We start from the raw sequence: 20360 nt of genomic DNA, 5'->3' as shown, positions 1-20360 counted from the left end.
AAATGTACGAATATGGCAGAACTGCATAATGCATTACACTAGACCTGCATGACATCTCCACAGTTAAAATCTCCGAGCTAAATTCTCCAAAAGTCAGGTCTATCTTTATAAAGGACGGTCCAAACGAACTTTCGCGTCAGTTTCAGTCGATTTCTTCGTTTTTTCTGGTTCTTTTTTAAATCTGATTTTTTTTGCAAATAATTCATTTCGCTAGAGTGATCTTTGTTTTCTATTGAAGGATTTTATTTCAGTTCAGTTTGATCTCTAAATCAAAAGATTCACGTTTTGTTACTTCAAAGAGTTCAACTTAATCTTTGAGTACTTCAAGAGATCTTTTAATCGATTCAAATTGATTATTCTCTTACATTGGTCAATTTAATAATCAAACTAAAAGGCCCCAATTGATTTTGTGGTCTTTCAGTCAAATTGAAGTGTTACAGTGACTGGTCTTGCCTAATCTTTGATCTCTTCAGATTGATTCGATTACGCAGAATTCTTTGAATACTTTGATATTTAAGTTTGCGATTATCACCAATTTGTTTGAAGTCTTTCTTTTGAAAGAGGATCTAAAGTACAAGTCTCGCACTGAACAGCATACTACAACTACTACTCAGATTAGATCTAAGCAGCTCTAATCAGCTGTGGCAGTTTTTATAATGTCTACGGCAGTAAACAGTGGATCCGCTCCAATGGCTACTGCTTCATCAACAACACCGACTGGGCCATCTCCGACACCTGGTCAAAGAAACGCGTCACAATCCATGAGGCAGGATTCCAGTCCAGCACCTTCAAAGCGCAACACAAACTCGCCTTCAAATGATAACACATCACAACAAAGGTTTGATTTTAAGTTTTGGTAGTATCGATCGATTTGCTAATTATTATAGACGATCATCAAAAGGCTGGAATGCTCATGTAAGTCAGCAAGGACAAGGTAAGCAGATCAATTAACGTATAGAATGGCATACTAATATATTCTAGCGTTTTCTGCACTGCGTGCAAACACACACAATGGCCGTCAGTCACCAATTACAGAATCAGACAACTCAGATCGGCATTTATACGACCGACTGTTGTATCTCTTGATCCGGTCGTTGGTACGTATAATGCTTTAATTTGTAGACGACACATTTAACACTATTTTACAGGGAAGCAATGTTATTGCAACTGTGCGCTCTGGCGCGCGTTATTCCGGAGTTTTATCTTCCGCTCAGACACATGACGATCTCGGTGTAGTTTTAAGATTTGCTCGTCAAATCGCTGCTCCTCCTGGCGAAGAACTTGAAGAGGCAGCAAAAACGCTAGTTGTTTCAACGTTGGTAATTCAGCCAAAAGACTTGCTCGACATCAAAATTCTCGAGGTCAATTTGACTGATCGCAATGGTACGTTTCATCAAAAGTTAAAACTACAGGTCTAACGAATATATATAGGATTCCGAACCGACGCCGACATTTCCAAGACATTCACACCTCAATCTAAAGAGCGCGAATTGCAACCATGGAAGCCTGATGACGCCGGCCCATCGGACGAATCTCTTGATGACATGGCCACGAGCTCAAGTTCCCGCAATTGGGACCAGTTTGCAGTCAATGAAAAGCTGTTTGGTGTTCAGTCCACGTTTGATGAAAACTTGTACACAACCAAATTGGACAAATCACATCCACAGTACAAAGAACGTCTTGCTGCTGCGGAGAAAATCGCACGTGAGATTGAGGGTTCAAGCCACAATGGAAATGTCCATATGGCAGAAGAGCGTGGCATTGTGATTGACGACTCTGGTGCCGATGAGGAAGACAAATATTCGGGTGTTGTTCGTGACAACGCTACTCTTAGTGGACTTCAATCTGGAAATGCGAACAGATACACACCTCCTGCTTTGCGACAAAAGTCTGCGACTCAACGGCCACAGCAGTCACCTGCTGCCCAACCGCAGGTGGCACCGCAACAACCGCCAGTTGATTCTGCAATTCTGTCTAGCAAGGTCGTTGATAAGCCTGCGACTGGCGAAATCAAGGCTCTTCCCGACAGCAAAACTGCAACAGTATCAGCACCTACAGGTAGCGCTACTACAGAAGGCGCACGCTTGATGCTAGCCGACATAAAGGCTTCAGTTAAGGAAAAGCAGGACCCGAGTTCTTCCGACTTTGACCATCAAATGATTGGCACATTCAAGCAATTCGTGCATGGCGAGAAAGAGCGTTTGAATTCTAAGAAGCGCGAAGCCAGCAAGAAGGAGAAAGAAGGTCGTCTATCGGAGCTTATGGAGTTTTCGCAAAAGTTCAAACTGCATACGCCTGTTCCGATGGACTTGGTCCCAATTTTGGCCAAGGACAAGGCGAAACAGGACGAGATTATCCAAAAGTCCGCTGTAAATGCCCAGCACGGAGACAGCAAGCGGCCATTGACCTCGTCGGCCATTGCAAGCTCAGTTCAACATTCGCCGTCGTCTAAGCCGGCGTCGCCTGCACCTATTAGCCTGACAGCAAAGCTCATGAGTGACAAGAAGTCGACCAGTCCTTTGACAGTGCCGTCTCCGCCGTTGCTCAAAGCCAAAGCTGGATCGCCTGCTCCTGCGGCTACAAAGAAGTTTAATGTCAATGCGCACGAGTTTAAACCGAATCCGTTTGCTGCGTCGTTCACACCGTCGTTTACTCCTGCGGCTGCGGTCTCACCGGCTGCCGCGTCCACGGCCCCGTCTTCAGCAGCACCAACGGCTACACCAGGACCAGCGTCCGCCACCCCGACTACTACACCTGGCGGTGCTTCGCCAACCGCGACTGGGTCTGGAACGCCACAAACCGCGAGCAAAAGCGGGTCACGTTCAGAAAGTCCACTGTTCTTTGGCTCAGACTGGCAGCCCGCTACGGAGCCCCGGGCGCAAATTGGTGATGCTTTCAACCCGTTTGTTGCTGCCAAAGAGGCCCACACAGGTGAAAATCCTTTCAATATCGTGAAAACGTATGTGTTTGCTCCGATCTGGCCGTACGCCGATGGTCCATCGTATTTGGACTTCTTTACGGTTCCGGAACCCGTTTCAAGCCAGCGCATTTTCGGTATACCACCGATTCCTGGTGCTGGGCCGGTTCCATTTTCGCCGCGTGTCCCTCAGCCGGTGATGTCTCCAGTGTCGCCAAGCATGAGTGGGTCGGCGTCGCCATATCCAGGCCCGATGCCGCCGTCGTTTGATGATTCAATGCGGCACATTATCCCAGGCGCATCACCGCCTGTTGCGTCGCCAAACATGGCACCGCCGCAGATGATGCAGCCACCGGCATCGTTCTCTCCAAACGTGATGTACACGCAGCATCCATATCCGCCACCGGGATACTTTGCAGGCCGGCCACCAAACATGTTGCCGGGATTTATGGGCGGACCGCCGCAACAGTTCATGGCTCACCAGCCGTTCCCTAATTACATACCGCCGCAGCAGATGTCGTCACAGCAAGGGTACGGCTCGCCTGGGCGCAATGGACAGGCCGCGATGATGATGCAGAGTAACAGCCAGCAGGGCTTTAATGGAGGGTTTTACGGGCAGCCTCAGAGTAAGTATTAGTTACTGGGGTGAATGCGCTGTCGTGTTAACTTTGGTTAGTGCCAATGATGCGAGGACCTCCTCCGCCAATGTCACAGGCTGGTATGCCTCCGATTATGGGGCCGCCAATGGCAGGACATCACGGCCCTGGACCGCACATGCCTTCATTCAATCATAACAACAACAATCGCAATAACAGCAGTCACCCTGACTCACAACATTCGACCCGCGGTCCATCTGTACAGCACACTTCGCCACCCCCACCACCAGCACAGACTGAGTAGCGAAATTTACCCAAGAGCGGGGTGGTTTTTCTAATGACGATGCATTTCAATGGATAGTTCAAAAGTAACATGCACAAAAACAGCATAATATCATGCTAGGCCGGGTGAGGTTAGTAATGGAGCACGACTCAGCGTGCGAAAGTTAAGAAAATTTGCTCATAAGAACATTTGAATGGCAAACACGAAGATGGAGAAGGAACGGCTACAACGGAATTGTCATGGCTTTTTATACTACTTGTCATGTATTATTTCTCCAGCGCAGAGAACTTTATTTGTGGACTTTCGACATGATGCCGCCTGCAGTGTTTGCCCTTTTTTACATTGGCACACGATGACGCCACTTATATTATCTTTCATCACAAGCTCGATGTAATATGTATCAATTAATTTATCCTTTATTTGATGTGTGTAGAATGAACGGTGTCGATACTAACCCTGAAACTCTGAAACCTTGACTTTGCGCCCGGAAAAGACTTTTGACCGTGAAAACAGCAGCCAATCCTATGCTGGATGGCTCTGCCACTAGCAAATTGTACAAGGCCCTAAAAACCCCTTTAGTCTCGTCAGATAAAGGATCAAGTGTAATAATGCATACGGTGCTACAGGTCGAAGGGTTTGGTACCCATAAAATATATGATTGTATAAGAATTGTTTAACGCCCTCCTCGGTTGTTGGCAATATAGTCTTCTGCGTTTTACGTTATTGTGTTGCAGTTCTTGTCTGTTTGTGCTACGATGTAACATACGGAACGCAAGACGCTAGAGATACCGTGAGAAATCATGGTTGTGAATGGACCAAGTTTAGCAAATGGAGATCAAAGCTTCCGGTTCCAGAGGTCATTTTGTATATATTGTGTAATAAGCTTAAAGAAGCAAATTTGTACGAGGAGCGCCGCAATACTAATGATGCGACTATCGCGAAATGCAAGTTTGGGCAACTGATGATCCCATACTTTTACGTCGTATACATCCGGCGCCAGAAACAGGGGCAATTGGGACAGCTAGTTGAAGGTGACGGCCAAGGTTATACAGCGGTGCAATGGGGTGTGAACTTTGTCGGCCTAGTTGCAAGTCTGAGTTCACAGGTTTGAAAGATCGTTTGGTTCATCTGGTTGCGAGCTTAAGGCAAAACGTTTAGTTTTGTATGTTAAATGTTTTAGTTATTTATATTGTTTGAAGAATTTACTTATCTTCTTTATTAATCTAACTTGGTGCCGCAATCATCGTGATGGCGCGGCTCAAGGCGTAATGTTTCAATGAAAGGCTTCCTCCGTTGTCACGGCCTCGACAACAGCACATACTTTTCTTTGTTCATGATTAAATAAATAAAAATCCAGGAACATTTAAATTCACTGATTTTTTTTTTGAAAAAGTAAAGCAATTAATTCTGATTCGAGAGGTCTGTAGTGTGTTTGCTGAGTGTTCCAGGGTTTCAGGGTTTCCAAGAATCCCTCGTAGGTCTTGCGATTAGAGGGGAGCCGCACATAGATCCCGCTGTCATATGCCAAACCGCGGTACTACAAAACTTCTTCAGTGAGCAATGGTATCTCAAGAAATAAGAAAAGACCGGATCTGGATTGACGGCTGTTTTGATTTTGCTCATCATGGTGGGTTTTGTCGATTAAGTTGGAGTGTGCAACGATACTGATAAAGGTGTAGGACACGCGGGAGCGATGTTGCAGGCCCGGCAATTGGGCAATGAGCTGTATGTCGGTGTGCATTCTGACGAGGAGATTTTAGAGAACAAGGGCCCGGTAGTGATGACGTTGTCAGAGCGAGTGTTGGCCGTAGAAGCGTGTAAATGGGCGACCGAGGCTGTGCCTGGTGCGCCGTACGTGACTGACCCCAGAGTCATGGACGAGTACGGCTGTTTCTACGTCGTGCACGGAGATGACATCACGACTGATGCAAACGGAGAAGATTGTTACCGTGTCGTCAAAGAGACAGGGCGGTTTTTGGTGGTCAAGCGGACGCCGAACATTTCGACCACGGACCTGGTCGGGCGGATGCTGCTGTGTACCAAGAACCACCACATCAAGACCGTGAAGGACGGAGGCGCTATTGCGGGGGCACAAGTGGGGAAACTGGGTGACGGATTGGTGTCGGGAGCGAGCGTGGAGAGATTCAAGGCGTATGCGTCAGCAGAGGACGGGAAAGGGGCGAGAGACGGAGTGTACATCTACACCGCGACCGGGTCTGTGCTTGATGTTGTCTCGCCTGAACCATCGTTTTTGAATTGGCAACGCAAAATGATTTACGTCGATGGCGGGTTTGATTTATTTTTCGCAGGTCACATTGAGTTTTTGCGGCTGGTCGCAGCAAAAGCACGGCGGCTGTCGACTCCGACCGAAGAGGTCGGCATTGTTGTCGGACTGCATGATGACGCGACTGTCAACGCGTTCAAGGGGCTGAACTACCCCATCATGAACATCTTTGAGCGCGCGTTGTGCGTGCTGCAATGCCGATATGTGTCTCATGTCATTCTACAAGCACCGTACACACCGACCATGGACTTCTTACAGAAACTTGACTGGGATATAATTTCCGTCATGCACGGACCCACCGACTTCACCAACGACATGACAGGCGGCGGCAAGGATCCGTACGCGGAAGTCAAAGCCGCCGGGCTGTACTCTGAGATTGAACCCCATCAGTACATGAAGATCTCGACAGAGACCATCGTCGAGCGGGTGACACGAAACAGAGGCGTGTATGAGGAACGACAGAGACGGAAAGGATGGAAGGCGGAAGTCGAGCAACAGTTACAAAAGAACGAGGTCTAGGCATATTACAAAACACCAATACAATTAACTACCTATTATACATCTCCCGTAAACATCTCCTCCCAGGTGCCACCATTCGTACCCGCAAGATTAAAGTTTTCGAGCAACGCGGTCGCGTCGTAATTGTTCGGCACAGTGCCAAACCCGTTCTCAGGACCCCAAAGGGCGCTGACCTGCGCGCACTCCGAGTTCTGCAAAACGGACGCTGCCAAGCCTTCGTATCAAACTCGTCGTTCTTCTGTAAAGTCATCTATTGTGGCGCCAGCGTCAGCAGCGACGGCACAATTTAATTGAGAAATTGCGACGATACTTCAGATATCGGCGGGTTCCGCTGTACGTACATTGCTTGCCCGCCCTGTAGGATCTGCAGGTGCTGCGGTTGAAACGGCACGACAGGCGTACTTGGGGCTGGGCCGACTAGACTTTAAAACTTCCAACTTTGTAGCAAGGTTTATTTGGCGGAGACGCGATTTCCGGTGGCGGTCTCCGTGTCGTGTTGGCTGCCACCGTCCTTTTGATACCTTGACCTCGGCGATACGTTTGCTCCACAGCACGAGGTTTCCTACCATAAAATTCCATTTTTTGTTTTTGCTCATCACAGTTGCAAGCTCGACCATGCGAGTAACCGCAAGCAGAGCTCGGTATTCACCCACAGTTCGGGCTTGTACGACTTGCTGTAGTCGTACATTGATTGACAGAGCGGCTAGGAAGCATCGCAAGTTAGCGTAGTACACGATCTGTCGTACCGCGAAGCCGAAACAAAAGATTATTTGTCGCGTACTTTATTGGCTTTGTAGCGTTGTCCGAGTTGTAGCAATCGATACCGTGCTCGTAGCAAAATACGCATGTGTCTGCCGTATTGCTCTCGAGCGGATCGCAACGTATGTGTTTAAGTCTGCATTCGCTACAAGACTTTCATGTAACCTTCTTCTACTGAACTAGCATAATGCCGAGTGTAATTGGACTTGAGTTTGTTTTTAATAAATTTCAGTGTGTGAAGTGTTTTTGTAGATCCAAGCTTGGTCTGAACGTACGCGTACGCAGATCTTGCCTGTCAAAATGGCGCTTAACAAACTTTAATTATCAACGGCCAAGATCTCGGAACAATAATACTCCTATATTTCTCTTTCTTCTCTTTTTGCTTTATTCGTACTTTCACTGCACTGTGCTGAAGAGCACAAAAATATAAAATAAAAAAAAAAAAGAAAAACATCAAGGGCATGTGATTAATCTCGGACCGCAAGAGCAAGGTGAGTTTAGAACTAGGAGTCGACCAAAAGTGGCGCACAAGGTGAATAGATGCGAAGATCCTCCGGCAGTCACTTCAACTATCGCGACAGATTAATGCAGAAGATGCTTAAAGCACAATAAAGACTGCGCTTTTGTGTTGTCTGTTGGACAAATTTGAGGTCGACCGTGTCGCAAGGAAGCGCGGTTGAGGAGGCAAAACAGACGTACGCAAATGACTACGTTGCTATTTTTAAGACTGTTTTCTTGCCTTCTTGTCCGATCGTGTCTACGATTAATTTCTCACAGTCTGCAACATTCACACACACTTTGTTGACGTGTTCTATGTGATGCATGGGTGCGATGCTGCTCGACCTGAGGACACTGTTGCCGAGCTGAGGCATGCGGTGCAGTCTTACATTTTCACAAATTCACCAGTCACAGGACTGTTGCCACAGCACGTACAAGCTCTGGTACTACTACTGGTACTATGCTATGACGGCCCTGTTGCGGGCATGTGGCTCACGACCGCGGTCAGAATGGCGTATGCCTTGGGCTGAAACCGGTCTGTGCTACCACCGTTCCCATCTGCGCCATTGGCCATGGCAGACTACATCTTGTGGACGGTTGTGGCTGAAAACATATAGATGTATGAGTTCACCGGGGTGCGTGCCGAGCGGATCAAACTGTTAGGTATCCTCAAGGTCCAGTCGTGTTTTGAAATATTTTCGCGCCGTCGCAAATTGTGCATTATCTGTTGCGACATGTCGACGTCTACAGCAAAAGTCCGCAACCAACACACGAAATTCTGTCGAATTGGGAGGTAAAGAAGAGTTCGCGTCCGGACCTGTCACCGGTGACTGATCTGTCGCTGCAGTCGTTGCCGCCATCGGTCGAACAGACAGTGACAGAACGACCCTCCGTCATCTACCGGGTCATCAACGACATCGCTCGTGACATCGCTGATCCTGTCCGAAATTATTGGGCTGGTCTACGCCGCCGTCATGAGTTACTGGTTTTAAAAGCCACTCACGTCGACTTCCGAAACATAAGTGACCGTTCGCGGGTAACCATTCCGCGCGAAGCGGTCGAGTTCGAGGCCCGACACCGAGACGGGGCGTACTTGAGGTGGCCGTGCCTGCGCAAATTTGCGGCTATTGCGCGGTCAGCACTGACTGTGATAGAGTCCGGCGCCAACAGAAATTTAGGGGTTTTGTGGCAGCGTTGGGAGGCTGAGAGCGTATGACGTGCGTCGGCACGGGAAATGCGACAAATGCACGTGTATCGGGTTAGGGCAAGCTACTCATTTGTTCTACGAACACAAGTGCATAGCATGCGTGACAAACTTTTTTGTGCACAGTTGCGCCATCAATACGCAATGCGGGTCATCTTGTGACTCATGCATTTGATTGTTTAAATACTCACGGACCCGCACTTCATGAACACACATTCAGACACACATTCAACACTCACAACTACTTTGAATATGTCGTGGATTGAAGATTTCTGCTTTGTTTGCGATAAGGTCTGTGAGCAAGGATCAATTTATTGCTCCGATCAATGCAAATTACTGGATCACGAAAAAGCAAGAGATCGATTATTGACTCCTCCAGTTTCACCGCCGTTACTCCCCGTTCAATCGTCAAGCAGCGAAAGTGGCCGACGGTCGTCCGCTGTACAAGTCCAACTTGAGCAGGCACCGCCTTTGAATTTCTACGTCCCGTTCTACGAAAAAGGACACGGCTCGCATGAACTGTACTACGGAAGACAAGGACCGTCAAGGTTCTCCCATACTCACCGGTCATATTCTGCAGCCGTGCCTACTGATGCGATATTAACCACATTGAGCACATTCAGTTAATGCAGTTTCTTGAAAGTCAAATCAATATAAAATACATTCGAATTTGATTTGCTTATTGTCGTGTCTACACGTTCCTATGTTGAGTACTGTGGTCACTTGCACCGAGCAATTCTACATATCATATATATATATATTTGTTACGAATTGGATGAAATCAAAGAGAGAAAAAAAAGGCGTCTGTGAATGATTTGTTAATATCGGCGGGGAAAAAAAAGTGGGATACTTTCTGGCTGGCGCAAAAAATTGCTTTAGAAATCAAAACATTGCTCATTATTATTATCATTATTGTTATACAGACAATTTCTTGCGTAGGAAAATATTCTTAAGCCCAACATAAATGTAGAGCCAAGAAGACGTGGCGTACTTTGACATTTAACCATTAAACTTTAATTGTATTAAGCCGGTAGATCACGTTTGTTACCCTGTTTCTATTTTAGGGGGCCAGCATGGGTTACATCTGGACGTGTCATTTGCAAACCACCAACATTCCAGCCATCTTTCAGGGTAAATCTCCCTTTGACATGATGACGCATAGCAAACTTGTATTTTAAATTAAAAATAGAAAAAACTCCTACTCAATCAATATAGCTATTAATCTTATACCATCATACTACGCCGTCGTTTGCCAGTCACAATCGTGACTTCAAACTCGGAAACATTCGGGTTGCTGGTGTCTCCGCTAATTAACATAGGTTTCGTTCCTGAGTCAGTCTCAGATATACCTGATCGACGCCGCGATCCGAGAGCGGGGGGGTGTCGGGTCACGCCGGAATCTGAGAATTCGTAAATGTCGTGCTGCTTTGCCCCGCTTTCATTGGTAGAAGCTGTTTTCTTTTCTGCATTAACGGCCGCATCAGGTGCAACATGTAGTGAAGAGTTCCGTCGTTTTCGAGTCTCTTTCGCTTTAACTCTAACGTCGTAGTCATCGTCAAGTGGCTCGGGCTTGATCCTAATCTCCTCAGGATCATTCTCAGAAACGTCTCCGCATTTATCGACCTCATGATCAGAAAGCACTATAACAGCGGGTACTAACTCTTCTTGATGTCTCCGCATTTTAGTCCGTAATGAAGGTAACGCGTAATTTATACTTTTACGTGCTCTCCCTGTTGATCGCTTATTACATTCTTCAGGTGACACACTTCGTTCATTCTCATGCTCATCTGATCTGAATTCGGCTGTCGGGATTGTATTGTCTTTCTTTACCGGTTTGCCTGTAACTGTCAATTCCTCCGTAACAAGATTTACGGATTCTGTATTCGTCAGCATCCTAACGACACATTTGTGATATGAAAAACATACTCTGCTGCAATGCCTTGCGTTCCTTCTTCTCGTTGCCCTTAGAACCCACTCCAACTTCGTTCTCACCGTCTTTCCCGACCTTCTCACGCAACATCATGCTCTTTCTGCGTGACTGTCGCTCAACAGGCTCATCTACCTGAACTATAGACGACCGCCGTCTGCTCTTGACGGGCTTGGCCTCCACGGCTGGTGTTTCGGTCACATTCGACACGTGCGGGTCATTTGACAGCTTGACCTTATAGCCTGTATTTTGCGATTTGACCATAGATATAATATCCACTTCTTGTAGGCTATCTCTCCGTTTACGTCTCGGCCTCACGGTCTCGAGCCCAGACTTAATTTCAGGCAGAAGCTCAGCATTCGGCACCTCAAGTCTCTCAGCCTCCTCTAACACTGCTGGCTCTTCATACTCTGCTGGCTCTTTACACTCTAGCGGTTCCCCAAACTGTGGTGAAGATGGAATTCTATATCTAGTCAGCATTATAGCGTAGCCATCATTTTCACTTACGCTAACTCATTCTCCATATGATCTAAAGGTTCAAGCGGCCGATTCTTACCAAACACATGTTCCAGCTCCGGCACGACATCTCCCTCCTCCTCCTCCTCCTCCTCGTCTTGCCTAATTTCAACCACGCTTTCCGGCGCCGACCCGACAGACGGCAACTCGGCACTCTGAAACTCATCAAGTATATCTTCGATCTCCTTGAACTTTTCCGCAATCTTTGCACGCACACCTGCACATGCGCGCTGAACCCACCGCTGGCGTGAATGTTCTAACACGACGACCTGGTGTCGCAGGTCCACGTTCTCAGACACTAGGCTCGTGACCTTGGCCTCCAGATTACTGATTCTCGTAGAGTAATTCGAATTCACCCTTTAATTCGTCAATCATGTTCTGCTTCTTACGTACGTAAAAAATATACCTTGCTAAATCTTTATTCTGCCGTAGAAACCGTCGCTTGACTATCAAACATCAGCATCTACTCGCGCACACACAAATATAGCTACACACCTGATTCAGCGGTTTCAGCAGGGACTTGGTCTGCCAATCTCGCCATGATACAGCAACTAGCTCAACACAATTCTTGTTTATTCCAGAAATGCTCGCCGATTACGTTGAAATAATGCACTTTTAAAGAAAATTAAAATTCATTTGTTTACACTTGGATTAGGGTAAATATATATCACGTTGCTATGCCAACAATACCACATCGTGCTGTTACTAGCACTTCGTTTATGCCATAAACACCACACCACAAGGTTTATAACAACAACGCGTCGCGCTTCTCACACCCTCATATTCCCAACCATTTACAAACCACAAAACAAATGACCTACGCACCTCGTCGAGCGACATTTGTCCCCACCACGGCAGCCGGCAACAGCCAATTTGGCGGGTCAGCGAACTCGGTCATGGCGACCAGGTTGGCAGACAAGAAGCAGGAACTCGAGAGTCTGATGCTGTTGCGAGATTTGAGCGCAACGTTTGCGAATCAGATGGAACAATTGCAGGAGAAGCTTTCTACGCTCGTCGATGGGACTGAAGGTAAATTTTAAGTTTTTGGTGCGTATGGAGAGATGGTAATGGTGTAGCTGTGGCGTTGGTGGTTAGTAATTGGGATAGTATTTTGAGAGTAATTAACATGGCTTCAAGTACGTCTTTTTGGTTACAGTGTCTATATTGATTAACAATATGCAGCAAGCTTAGCAGCACAAGAAGAAGCACGAACAGGATGTCAATCTGAATCGGAAACAGATTCGAAATCACAATTGCCAGAAACCCTGGTCCGGATACCAGCCAACAAAGACAAACCAAGTACATAAATAAATCAAGATAATTCATTATATTTCCATATACAACTAAACAATAACGCAAACGATTCCACAAAACCAAGCAAACCCTCCAGATACCACCTGGTTCAAGTACAGCTCTACCAAGAATGATGAGGCAAAGACGTATACAATCTATTACCACCTGAGTATACTTATAAAATGTGAAATAAAAACACACAAAAAAACAAATGCATATGAAATGAACAATTGACACCTTGAGGTACCAAAGCCAGTCGACCCTAGCCAATAAACTGAAAAGCACATAACGCTCAAACATAATATATTGATATATTTTTCCCGGCTCGCCGCGCCTTTGCTGATCTGTAATTCTCTCTTTTTTTTTTTTATTTTTTTTTTATCACTCTTGTCCAAATCCAACGGTTTCCTCTACAGCCAGCGTCAATTTCTGCACCATCGAGTTATAGTCCTTATATGGTGGCAGATCGACACGGTTGAAACATGTATGCGACTTTGGCAACTGCATGACCTCGCCCGCCTTCTCGATCGTAAACCGACGTGGTCCGTCACTGCCTTGCAAATCCTTGAACCCATTGACAGGGATACGCGACGTTCCTGTTGTGAACTGCAATAGTCGAGACTTCTGCTCAGAATCCCACGTCCGTACACACTTCCAGAACCACTGTATAACCTCATCGCTTTCAGAATACCCTCTATAGTCTGTATGCTTTTTCCAATCATCCACATCAATGTCAGAAATACCACCAATCAACAACTCTAATTCACGTTCGTCAAAAACGTTTACCAGCTCTTGTGGAATAAGCTCGTTAAATCCTGAGATGAACGCCTTGAACTGATCCTCAACACGCTTGGAAATGCGCCACTCCGTAATGAGCTCAACATACTCTCTCTTGTTCTCGTTCGTCACCGGAATGTTTCGTCCGTCCGGCTTCAAGTCGAGTGTGACCAATTCACCGAATCGGTCATCCTCAATCGAGAACGTCAAGTCCAGGATGTCAGTAATGTCGTTTTCTAATGTCCAGCTCAAATTACGGTAGTAATCTGCGTCCACACCTTCCATATCAGCCAGCACAACCCGCTTCTTCAAGATCATTTTGTAAAATGCACCAATAAAAAACGCATCTAAGAATCGACGATGGAAAATACCAAGACCAACAACACGACCAATAAATTTGAAATAATTTAAATGCTCAGGGTTGATGCCTGAATGAGGATTGATCTGGAGAGTGTAATTGTCATGAGCAGAGTATTCGAATAAACAGTAGAACGGATTAAACATTTCGTGAGAGAGCAAGAAAAAGAACTCACGCGAAACTCCACCGTAATCAAGACCTTCTTCACCTTCAAACTTAATCATCAGCCGCTTCTTCAAATCCTGAGGACTCTGACGCATGACTTCCGCGTAGGAATCTTCGAAGATATGGCTTCTTCGGACTTTAATATGACATTGTCCAGGCAAACTTCGTAACGCCGGTTGCGATCGGAAATAGATAACTTTTCGTCGGAAGTCACGCTTGTACTGCGGCACATTTTGGTCCAAACTAGATGGCAGACGTGGATCATCCCATGTCGTTGTCTTAGTATTGTGATCAACAAAGTAAACACGGGCAGTGTTCGTGAGGCGCATTTCCCATCCACTTGGAAGTGGACCAAGCTGCGACACAGGCTGCTGTTGGATGGTGGTGTTGTTGGTATTGGGACCATACATACGGATGTATTGCTGTCGTCTAGGATCGACCCAGGTCGTCGTACGAGTGTTGTGGTCAACAAAGTATGTTCGCCCTTCGGGTGTATGACGCTGCTCCCATCCTGACGGCAACTCTCCGAGACCTACCGTAGTAGCACCTGTGGCCATAAGCTGAACCGCGTTGGCACCTGCTGCGGCTACTGATGGCGGCGCTTCGCTTGCATTTGAAGGCGACGCAGCACGTGTCTGGTCGCCCTCGCCAGGAAGAGTCCGGTTCTGGTGCCGTTGGCGTTCGGCATCTGTGTTACTGGCGATTGCGGCACGCTGCTCAGACTCAGTGAAATTTGTCGATGGCCGGGTCCACGTTGTAGATCTCGTGTTATGGTCAACATAGTACGTACGACCAAGGTTATCATTGCGACGCTCCCAGCCGGGTGGAAGTCTGCCGTACTGATCCTCAAACGAGCTATAGACCCGATTCGAGCTTGGCCCAGCAGTTCCGGTCTCAGCTGGCGCACCTGAAACATCTGGTGCAGAGGCACGTGGATTCGCAGGGCCAGCACCGCTAGCAGTCACTGGACCAGTCAGGCTTAGAGTGCCGTTAGACGAAGATGTAGAACGCTGAGTGGTGCTTGTAGTGGCCGATGTAGACGTAGTCACGACCGCATTAGGGAGGTTTGGAGTTGAATTTGTGTTTAAACGTGTAGACTGGACATTGGTCGAGAGACTTATAATCAATTTTCCGTGAACAACCAGGTTATCATTTGACTTTTTGAGTTCTTTGGTCAGCATCTCCTCGCCACCAAGAGTGAGATCAATTTCTTCCTTAACGAGAATGTTGATTACACCCAAAAAACCTTGATCTTTTCGTTTGAACTTCTTGTGATCGAAAATCTGGATGGCAATAATGCTCGATTCGGTGACATTACTGTGATTGTAAGTATAATAACAATAAAATCATGAAACGACAACAACAAAACATACACATCGAAAGATTCATTCCAGTATGGGTTAAGCGTTTTTCTAATGACTGCAGTTGAGTGTGTTTGCTCGCCATCGACAGTAATTACAGCGAATGGGTCTGGAAAGCCTTGACAAGGAGTCAGATTGCAAGATTCAAAAAACAACAGCATATCAACATACGAAAAACCTCGCGCTTATAAAGTCCATCAGCAGCAATTACTATACATTGTTAGATATGATCTGATTATAAATATTATAGGACACGAAGCCGAAAAGAAGCGCTATGATACGCACTCAAACCGGACAGACGTATCTCTTAACTTGACTATTTGTGAATGCTATCGTACCTGTAATTCGAAGCTTCCGAGTCCTAAAAAAATTGATTGTTAGTTAAATTATTTTAATATCAATGACTGTATCAATCTCATGGTGTATCGTGGCGGAGTAGTTCAAAGCTTCCGCTCTGACCGACCAGGATCATCATTCGTCCAAAAAATCGCATGAGTACGACAAAAGAAGAAAGATCAGACAAGAAAACAAAAAAACATACGCAGAAGACTCTGAGGTCATTTTTTAAAAGTAAAACAAATAATTGACGAAGCAACGAAGAAGTGCAAATGACGTTAAGTGCGCTTTTGGAGAAATGAGTCCTTAAAATGAGTGTGTGTACCAAAAGACTGAGGGCGGGTTGCTGTCAGGGTACAGGGTTCCTGAAGGTGACAAATTAAGTTATTATGGAGCACAGAGCACCAATAAATAGTATATGATAATTACGTAATATATTATCCACGACTGTTACAGTGACGTACCAAATTAGCACGCACTTATCTGTACTAGTACCATCCACTAATATGGGTAACACATCACGGGCAACGCCACACAAGAACGTCAGTGCAAATCTTTACAATTATTACATAGCAGCTTATCCCGGATATTACCGTGATATCAACATGAATGACGCAGATACACCTTGGATTACTAGTAATTTGATCATGGTAAAATCAAAGTGAGGCGAAGAATATCTGTAACAGAGTAAACAATCAGTAATGCAGTACAGTCAGTTTCTACAGCAAAAGATTTGATTTCGCATTTGTTAGTTCCTGCCTTTTTTTCTTTGTTCTTATTTTTTTTGTGTTCTGTGTTCTATGTTCTGTGTTCATGTGTTCTTGTTTTCTTGTTTTCTTGTTTTCTTGTTTTCTTGTTTTCTTGTTTTCTTTTGTCATTTATTCTTGCTTTGGACAATTCATCGACCATTGTCTTTACTCTTTATCATATCATCCTTGTCTTCTTTTTCTCATTTTCAATGTCCTAATCTAACCATTCTTCCAACTTTGGTTTCCCGTAAAACACTCGTTTCTTCTGCAATAGTACAAGTCTGTGTGCCACTATTAAATCGACAGTAGAATCAATAAGGGGTAAAACCCCCTCTAGCTCGACCACGATATCCTCCACGATAACCCCCTCTAGGAGGAAACATTCCTCTGGCCCGTCCCCGTCCACGTCCTCGCCCTCTGGCAGACATTCCTGGTAAGTTTGTTCGTTTTGGAACAACTTTCAAGTTGCGTCCTTTAAACAGACTTTCGTTTAACACTAGTGCATTTGGGACGAAGCCTGGCTCAGCAAACTCCACATAGGCATATCCTTTAGGATGACCGGTATACTTGTCAAGCAATATCGTTACTCTGTTGATTGTTCCACAGCTTTGAAAATGCTGCTGCAACTCTTCTGGAGTAGATTCATAGTCGACATTACCAACGTAGATACTCCGCGCGTCAATGTCTTCCTTATCATCTTTCAATTCCTGACCTTCTTTTTCTAGCATTGCTTGCATCTGCTGCAACTTCTCGGCCTCAGCCTCCATCTCGGCGACTCTTGCCTTCATGGCTTCGAGATCATCTTGTGCGCTTGCTGAGTCTGTACCATCCTATATTCATATTAACACTCCAATCACGAGCTGTAGCAAAAATAACCACACTAACCTGAGTACTAATTGGCTCATCAACTGGATCAAGAATATCTGACATGTCTGTATCGGTGTGTTTAAATGTTGAGTTGATTAATCGATCTGTGAATTTTTTTAACATATGGTAAGGGGCTCGTACCTATAAACTCTACAGTAGTCAACAGTTTTATGTAACATCTCATAGGCATTTAAATTATATATACAAAACAAATCTAACGCTTAAACAAGTTTCTGCTTAACAAAAAATCCACGGAGATGAGATAATTGCCACGCGCAGGTCGCGCCAATGACAATCAATTGAATGATACTCCATCGCACAACACGCGCGTTTGTGTTTTCACTTTCATCTCTAAATTCGGCCTCACGTTCCTATACACATTAATAATTAAACAAAAACTCTACTTCATAAACATACGCGCTGAAAAACTTGCTCTCTCTTGATATCAGTCAATCTATGATTCAACTCTTGGATCTTTTCAACAAGTGTCGTGAATTTCTCACTCTTGGTGTGATCTTTTGCGAGAATAGACGTCTCTCCGACAGCAATGTCAAGATGAACCCTGACAGCTTGTCGTGAAAACCAGCCGGAGCCACCGACATTGGTCTGGAAACAGATGCGATGCTCGCCCAAGTCTGCAGTCGTGAATGTGAATTTGCCGCTCGCGGCACCACGCTGGTTGACGACTCTATGATTGTTGTCAAAAATTTCCTTGTAACGTTAGCTTTGATTGCGATGACACGCTAATGAACAGCATACCTCGACTGTAATCTGGACTCCTAAAGTAGGAGGCTGAACGAACGCATTTGTTTCTGGAACGAACTCCTCGGCATTGTAAAATCCTATTCAATCGTTAGTCCTGCGTCAAATCATGTCAGCTCAACAAATACTGACCAACAACAAGTGTGTTTTGAAGCAATTCCTCTAAAAAGCATTTCCGCTCTGATCCCTCGAGGTAGAAATATAAACCAGAGACATGCGATGTGAATGTCGCAATCAATAACACAGTAGGTAGTAATGTTTTAATCAGCATTCTTCTGTAAAATTAACTTGTAGTTCTTAAGTTCTTTATGTCTACTCACTCTGTTGCGTGTGGTAAAATCAAATGTGGTTGTCTTGATGGACGTGTAGAGCAGAGCAGGGCTAGGGTACAATGCACGATCTGGCATCATATATGAGCCTTAAAGACAGATTCAAGTAGATTCAATAAAAGACAATGTCCGCCCCAATATTGACGGAAGATAGCTTGAAGCTGGCGGGTAATACAGTAAGTTGTTTAATTGAGACTAAAAGTTTAGACTGACCTGAGAGCCCATAAGTATCGATCGCTTAGGAGAAATATGTAAGAAGGCACGAACATCTTAGCAATTGAAATGCATGAGATGCTAATAAGTAGGCATGTGAAGACGCGATACCACAGGATTACATTTACGAACACGCGAAAGTTGCAGCAATGACACAGAGCATCGTACAATCATCACTGAAGCAACTGGTTGATGCATGCCAAACACATAAGTTTATAGTGTACGTTACAGTGATCCAGCGAGGCCCGGGCGCGACACGGGGAATTCATACCGGGAGTGGCGCGTTTTGGAATAGTGAGAAGGACGGAATGTTTAACTATAGTTTTAGTGGAGGAGACAGCGAGCACGGAGTAGACACGGTTGTTAGCGTGAGTTGGATTGCGCGAGAATAGCTACCGTGACGGCAACAATGATAGAAGTGATCAATGTGTGGGATGAGGGCAATGTATAATAGATGTATATATCACAACCGTGTGCGAAAGCACCTATCAATACCAATACCGTATGTAGATGACAACATAAAACATAAAACACAAACAAACAGGTTACAATCGTAAAATACAAAAATGAAGTAATGCCAAAAAAACGCTTGATCTATGCTTTTAGCGAATAGTGGATGCATGGGGTTTTTAGTTTCGCTTTGACGCTTAAGGCGAGGTGACTCTGAGGAAGAAGTTAATGATAACGGCCGTTAGGAGGAAGAAGCAAAGCATTGTAGGTCCGAATCTGTCGTCATATGGACCAGCACCACGGCGGCGAATGGCAGACGCTCTCCAGTGGTATGTGACAAGAGCGTAAATCATGGTTCCCATAGCTATGAAGTTAGACGAGCAAAGCAGACAACGGAAGTGAAAGAACGTACAGATTATTGTGAAAAGACCAGCAGAAAACCGGCCTACCCGATCACCAAAATTAAGTAGAGCTACACCTAAACCACCGAGAATGACAGTGAAGTGCATCCATGAAAGGAATGTACGTTCATTTGCAAAAAAAACCTGACGCGTTAGAATATTACAAGCAATCACAGACAGAAATTTTCTACCTTCGGCTCAACTCTAACAGGAAGAGCGATTCGTTTCCCCGGAGGACCAGTCATAACAGCAGCTGCAGACATCTGTGAAATAGATCTGGGACAACGTGTGAGTTAATATATAAAATGAATATATGGCCAGAAGTCGAATTGAATGGTATTTAACCTTTTGGAACCACCAATATCAGACTTAAGCTGCAATTATGTTTTAATTTGATAACACTTTAAAGGCAGAAAATTGAATAAAAATGGAAGAAATTGGAGAAAGCTCTCTATAAGCCCGGTTGAATTTGACGATACGAACGTGCTAACCATGACGCGTAGTTACATTATTTAAGGGTCTTGTATATTAAATGCATTCAATAATCTGCATGGCCTCGACCACGTGGATAAATTTACACTAGACCCTTACAAATATCAACACTAGACTCTCTAACTGTAGCGAAACTACTTTTAGTTGCAGTACATTTTGTTGATTGAGTAGTTGATTTACGAGTAATTAGTGAAAGTGTAGGACGTATTTTTAGTGTGGATTTGTGCAAGCATCTGTTTTGGATGGCACAAAATAACGAGCGCAATGACATTCTCTGTCAAAAGATAAGATTAGATTAAGTTCT

The 20360-nt window shown here is 45.2% G+C and overlaps 11 protein-coding genes across 11 annotated transcripts; 6 read left to right on the top strand and 5 right to left on the bottom strand.

Annotated features, from left to right (window-relative positions):
* Positions 1-656: 656 nt before the first annotated feature.
* Positions 657-3554, top strand: V1512DRAFT_208906 (uncharacterized protein; the record flags this gene model as incomplete). Its single annotated transcript, XM_066913453.1, has 5 exons — positions 657-838; positions 888-934; positions 982-1097; positions 1149-1383; positions 1432-3554. The coding sequence occupies 5 exons, from the start codon at positions 657-659 to the stop codon at positions 3552-3554; spliced, it is 2703 nt and encodes a 900-aa protein (XP_066771022.1).
* A 1754-nt stretch (positions 3555-5308) lies between these two features.
* Positions 5309-6632, top strand: V1512DRAFT_240173 (uncharacterized protein). Its single transcript, XM_066914222.1, has 2 exons — positions 5309-5423; positions 5476-6632. Exons 1-2 carry the CDS (start codon positions 5357-5359, stop codon positions 6597-6599), a joined length of 1191 nt encoding a protein of 396 aa, XP_066771021.1. The 5' UTR covers positions 5309-5356; the 3' UTR covers positions 6600-6632.
* Positions 6633-8176: 1544 nt separating this feature from the next.
* V1512DRAFT_276734 (uncharacterized protein) lies at positions 8177-9280 on the top strand (the record flags this gene model as incomplete). The annotated part of the gene is made up of 3 exons (XM_066917880.1): positions 8177-8359; positions 8474-8611; positions 8656-9280. The coding sequence occupies 3 exons, from the start codon at positions 8177-8179 to the stop codon at positions 9070-9072; spliced, it is 738 nt and encodes a 245-aa protein (XP_066771020.1). The 3' UTR covers positions 9073-9280.
* V1512DRAFT_264308 (uncharacterized protein) lies at positions 9281-9984 on the top strand. Its single transcript, XM_066916669.1, has one exon. It carries the CDS (start codon positions 9313-9315, stop codon positions 9685-9687), a length of 375 nt encoding a protein of 124 aa, XP_066771019.1. The 5' UTR covers positions 9281-9312; the 3' UTR covers positions 9688-9984.
* Positions 9985-10089: 105 nt separating this feature from the next.
* V1512DRAFT_264307 (uncharacterized protein) lies at positions 10090-12145 on the bottom strand. Its single transcript, XM_066916668.1, has 5 exons — positions 11999-12145; positions 11910-11949; positions 11495-11860; positions 10987-11450; positions 10090-10937 (listed from the first exon to the last, which is right to left on the bottom strand). Exons 1-5 carry the CDS (start codon positions 12042-12044, stop codon positions 10285-10287), a joined length of 1569 nt encoding a protein of 522 aa, XP_066771018.1. The 5' UTR covers positions 12045-12145; the 3' UTR covers positions 10090-10284.
* Positions 12146-12263: 118 nt separating this feature from the next.
* Positions 12264-12846, top strand: V1512DRAFT_264305 (DASH complex subunit Dad2-domain-containing protein). The gene is made up of 3 exons (XM_066916667.1): positions 12264-12532; positions 12580-12639; positions 12686-12846. Exons 1-3 carry the CDS (start codon positions 12316-12318, stop codon positions 12808-12810), a joined length of 402 nt encoding a protein of 133 aa, XP_066771017.1. The 5' UTR covers positions 12264-12315; the 3' UTR covers positions 12811-12846.
* On the bottom strand, positions 12810-16181 carry V1512DRAFT_264301 (uncharacterized protein). The gene is made up of 5 exons (XM_066916666.1): positions 15999-16181; positions 15796-15818; positions 15629-15667; positions 15470-15575; positions 12810-15413 (listed from the first exon to the last, which is right to left on the bottom strand). Exons 1-5 carry the CDS (start codon positions 16016-16018, stop codon positions 13178-13180), a joined length of 2424 nt encoding a protein of 807 aa, XP_066771016.1. The 5' UTR covers positions 16019-16181; the 3' UTR covers positions 12810-13177.
* A 430-nt stretch (positions 16182-16611) lies between these two features.
* Positions 16612-17479, bottom strand: V1512DRAFT_226771 (uncharacterized protein). Its single transcript, XM_066913857.1, has 2 exons — positions 17428-17479; positions 16612-17372 (listed from the first exon to the last, which is right to left on the bottom strand). The coding sequence occupies exons 1-2, from the start codon at positions 17470-17472 to the stop codon at positions 16854-16856; spliced, it is 564 nt and encodes a 187-aa protein (XP_066771015.1). The 5' UTR covers positions 17473-17479; the 3' UTR covers positions 16612-16853.
* A 96-nt stretch (positions 17480-17575) lies between these two features.
* Positions 17576-18493, bottom strand: V1512DRAFT_264294 (emp24/gp25L/p24 family/GOLD-domain-containing protein). Its single transcript, XM_066916665.1, has 4 exons — positions 18304-18493; positions 18169-18251; positions 17827-18120; positions 17576-17780 (listed from the first exon to the last, which is right to left on the bottom strand). Exons 1-4 carry the CDS (start codon positions 18440-18442, stop codon positions 17631-17633), a joined length of 666 nt encoding a protein of 221 aa, XP_066771014.1. The 5' UTR covers positions 18443-18493; the 3' UTR covers positions 17576-17630.
* A 120-nt stretch (positions 18494-18613) lies between these two features.
* Positions 18614-19223, top strand: V1512DRAFT_264292 (Tctex-1). Its single transcript, XM_066916664.1, has 3 exons — positions 18614-18676; positions 18721-18759; positions 18806-19223. The coding sequence occupies exons 1-3, from the start codon at positions 18626-18628 to the stop codon at positions 19103-19105; spliced, it is 390 nt and encodes a 129-aa protein (XP_066771013.1). The 5' UTR covers positions 18614-18625; the 3' UTR covers positions 19106-19223.
* V1512DRAFT_276727 (uncharacterized protein) lies at positions 19144-20028 on the bottom strand. The gene is made up of 3 exons (XM_066917879.1): positions 19756-20028; positions 19576-19708; positions 19144-19527 (listed from the first exon to the last, which is right to left on the bottom strand). Exons 1-3 carry the CDS (start codon positions 19825-19827, stop codon positions 19361-19363), a joined length of 372 nt encoding a protein of 123 aa, XP_066771012.1. The 5' UTR covers positions 19828-20028; the 3' UTR covers positions 19144-19360.
* Between the last annotated feature and the right edge of the window lie 332 nt (positions 20029-20360).

This window comes from Lipomyces arxii (assembly GCF_038497795.1).
Source record: "Lipomyces arxii strain Phaff 12-163 unplaced genomic scaffold V1512scaffold_10, whole genome shotgun sequence".
In the NCBI taxonomy this organism is placed as follows: domain Eukaryota; kingdom Fungi; phylum Ascomycota; class Lipomycetes; order Lipomycetales; family Lipomycetaceae; genus Lipomyces; species Lipomyces arxii.
This window is presented reverse-complemented; position numbering and strand designations above follow the sequence as displayed.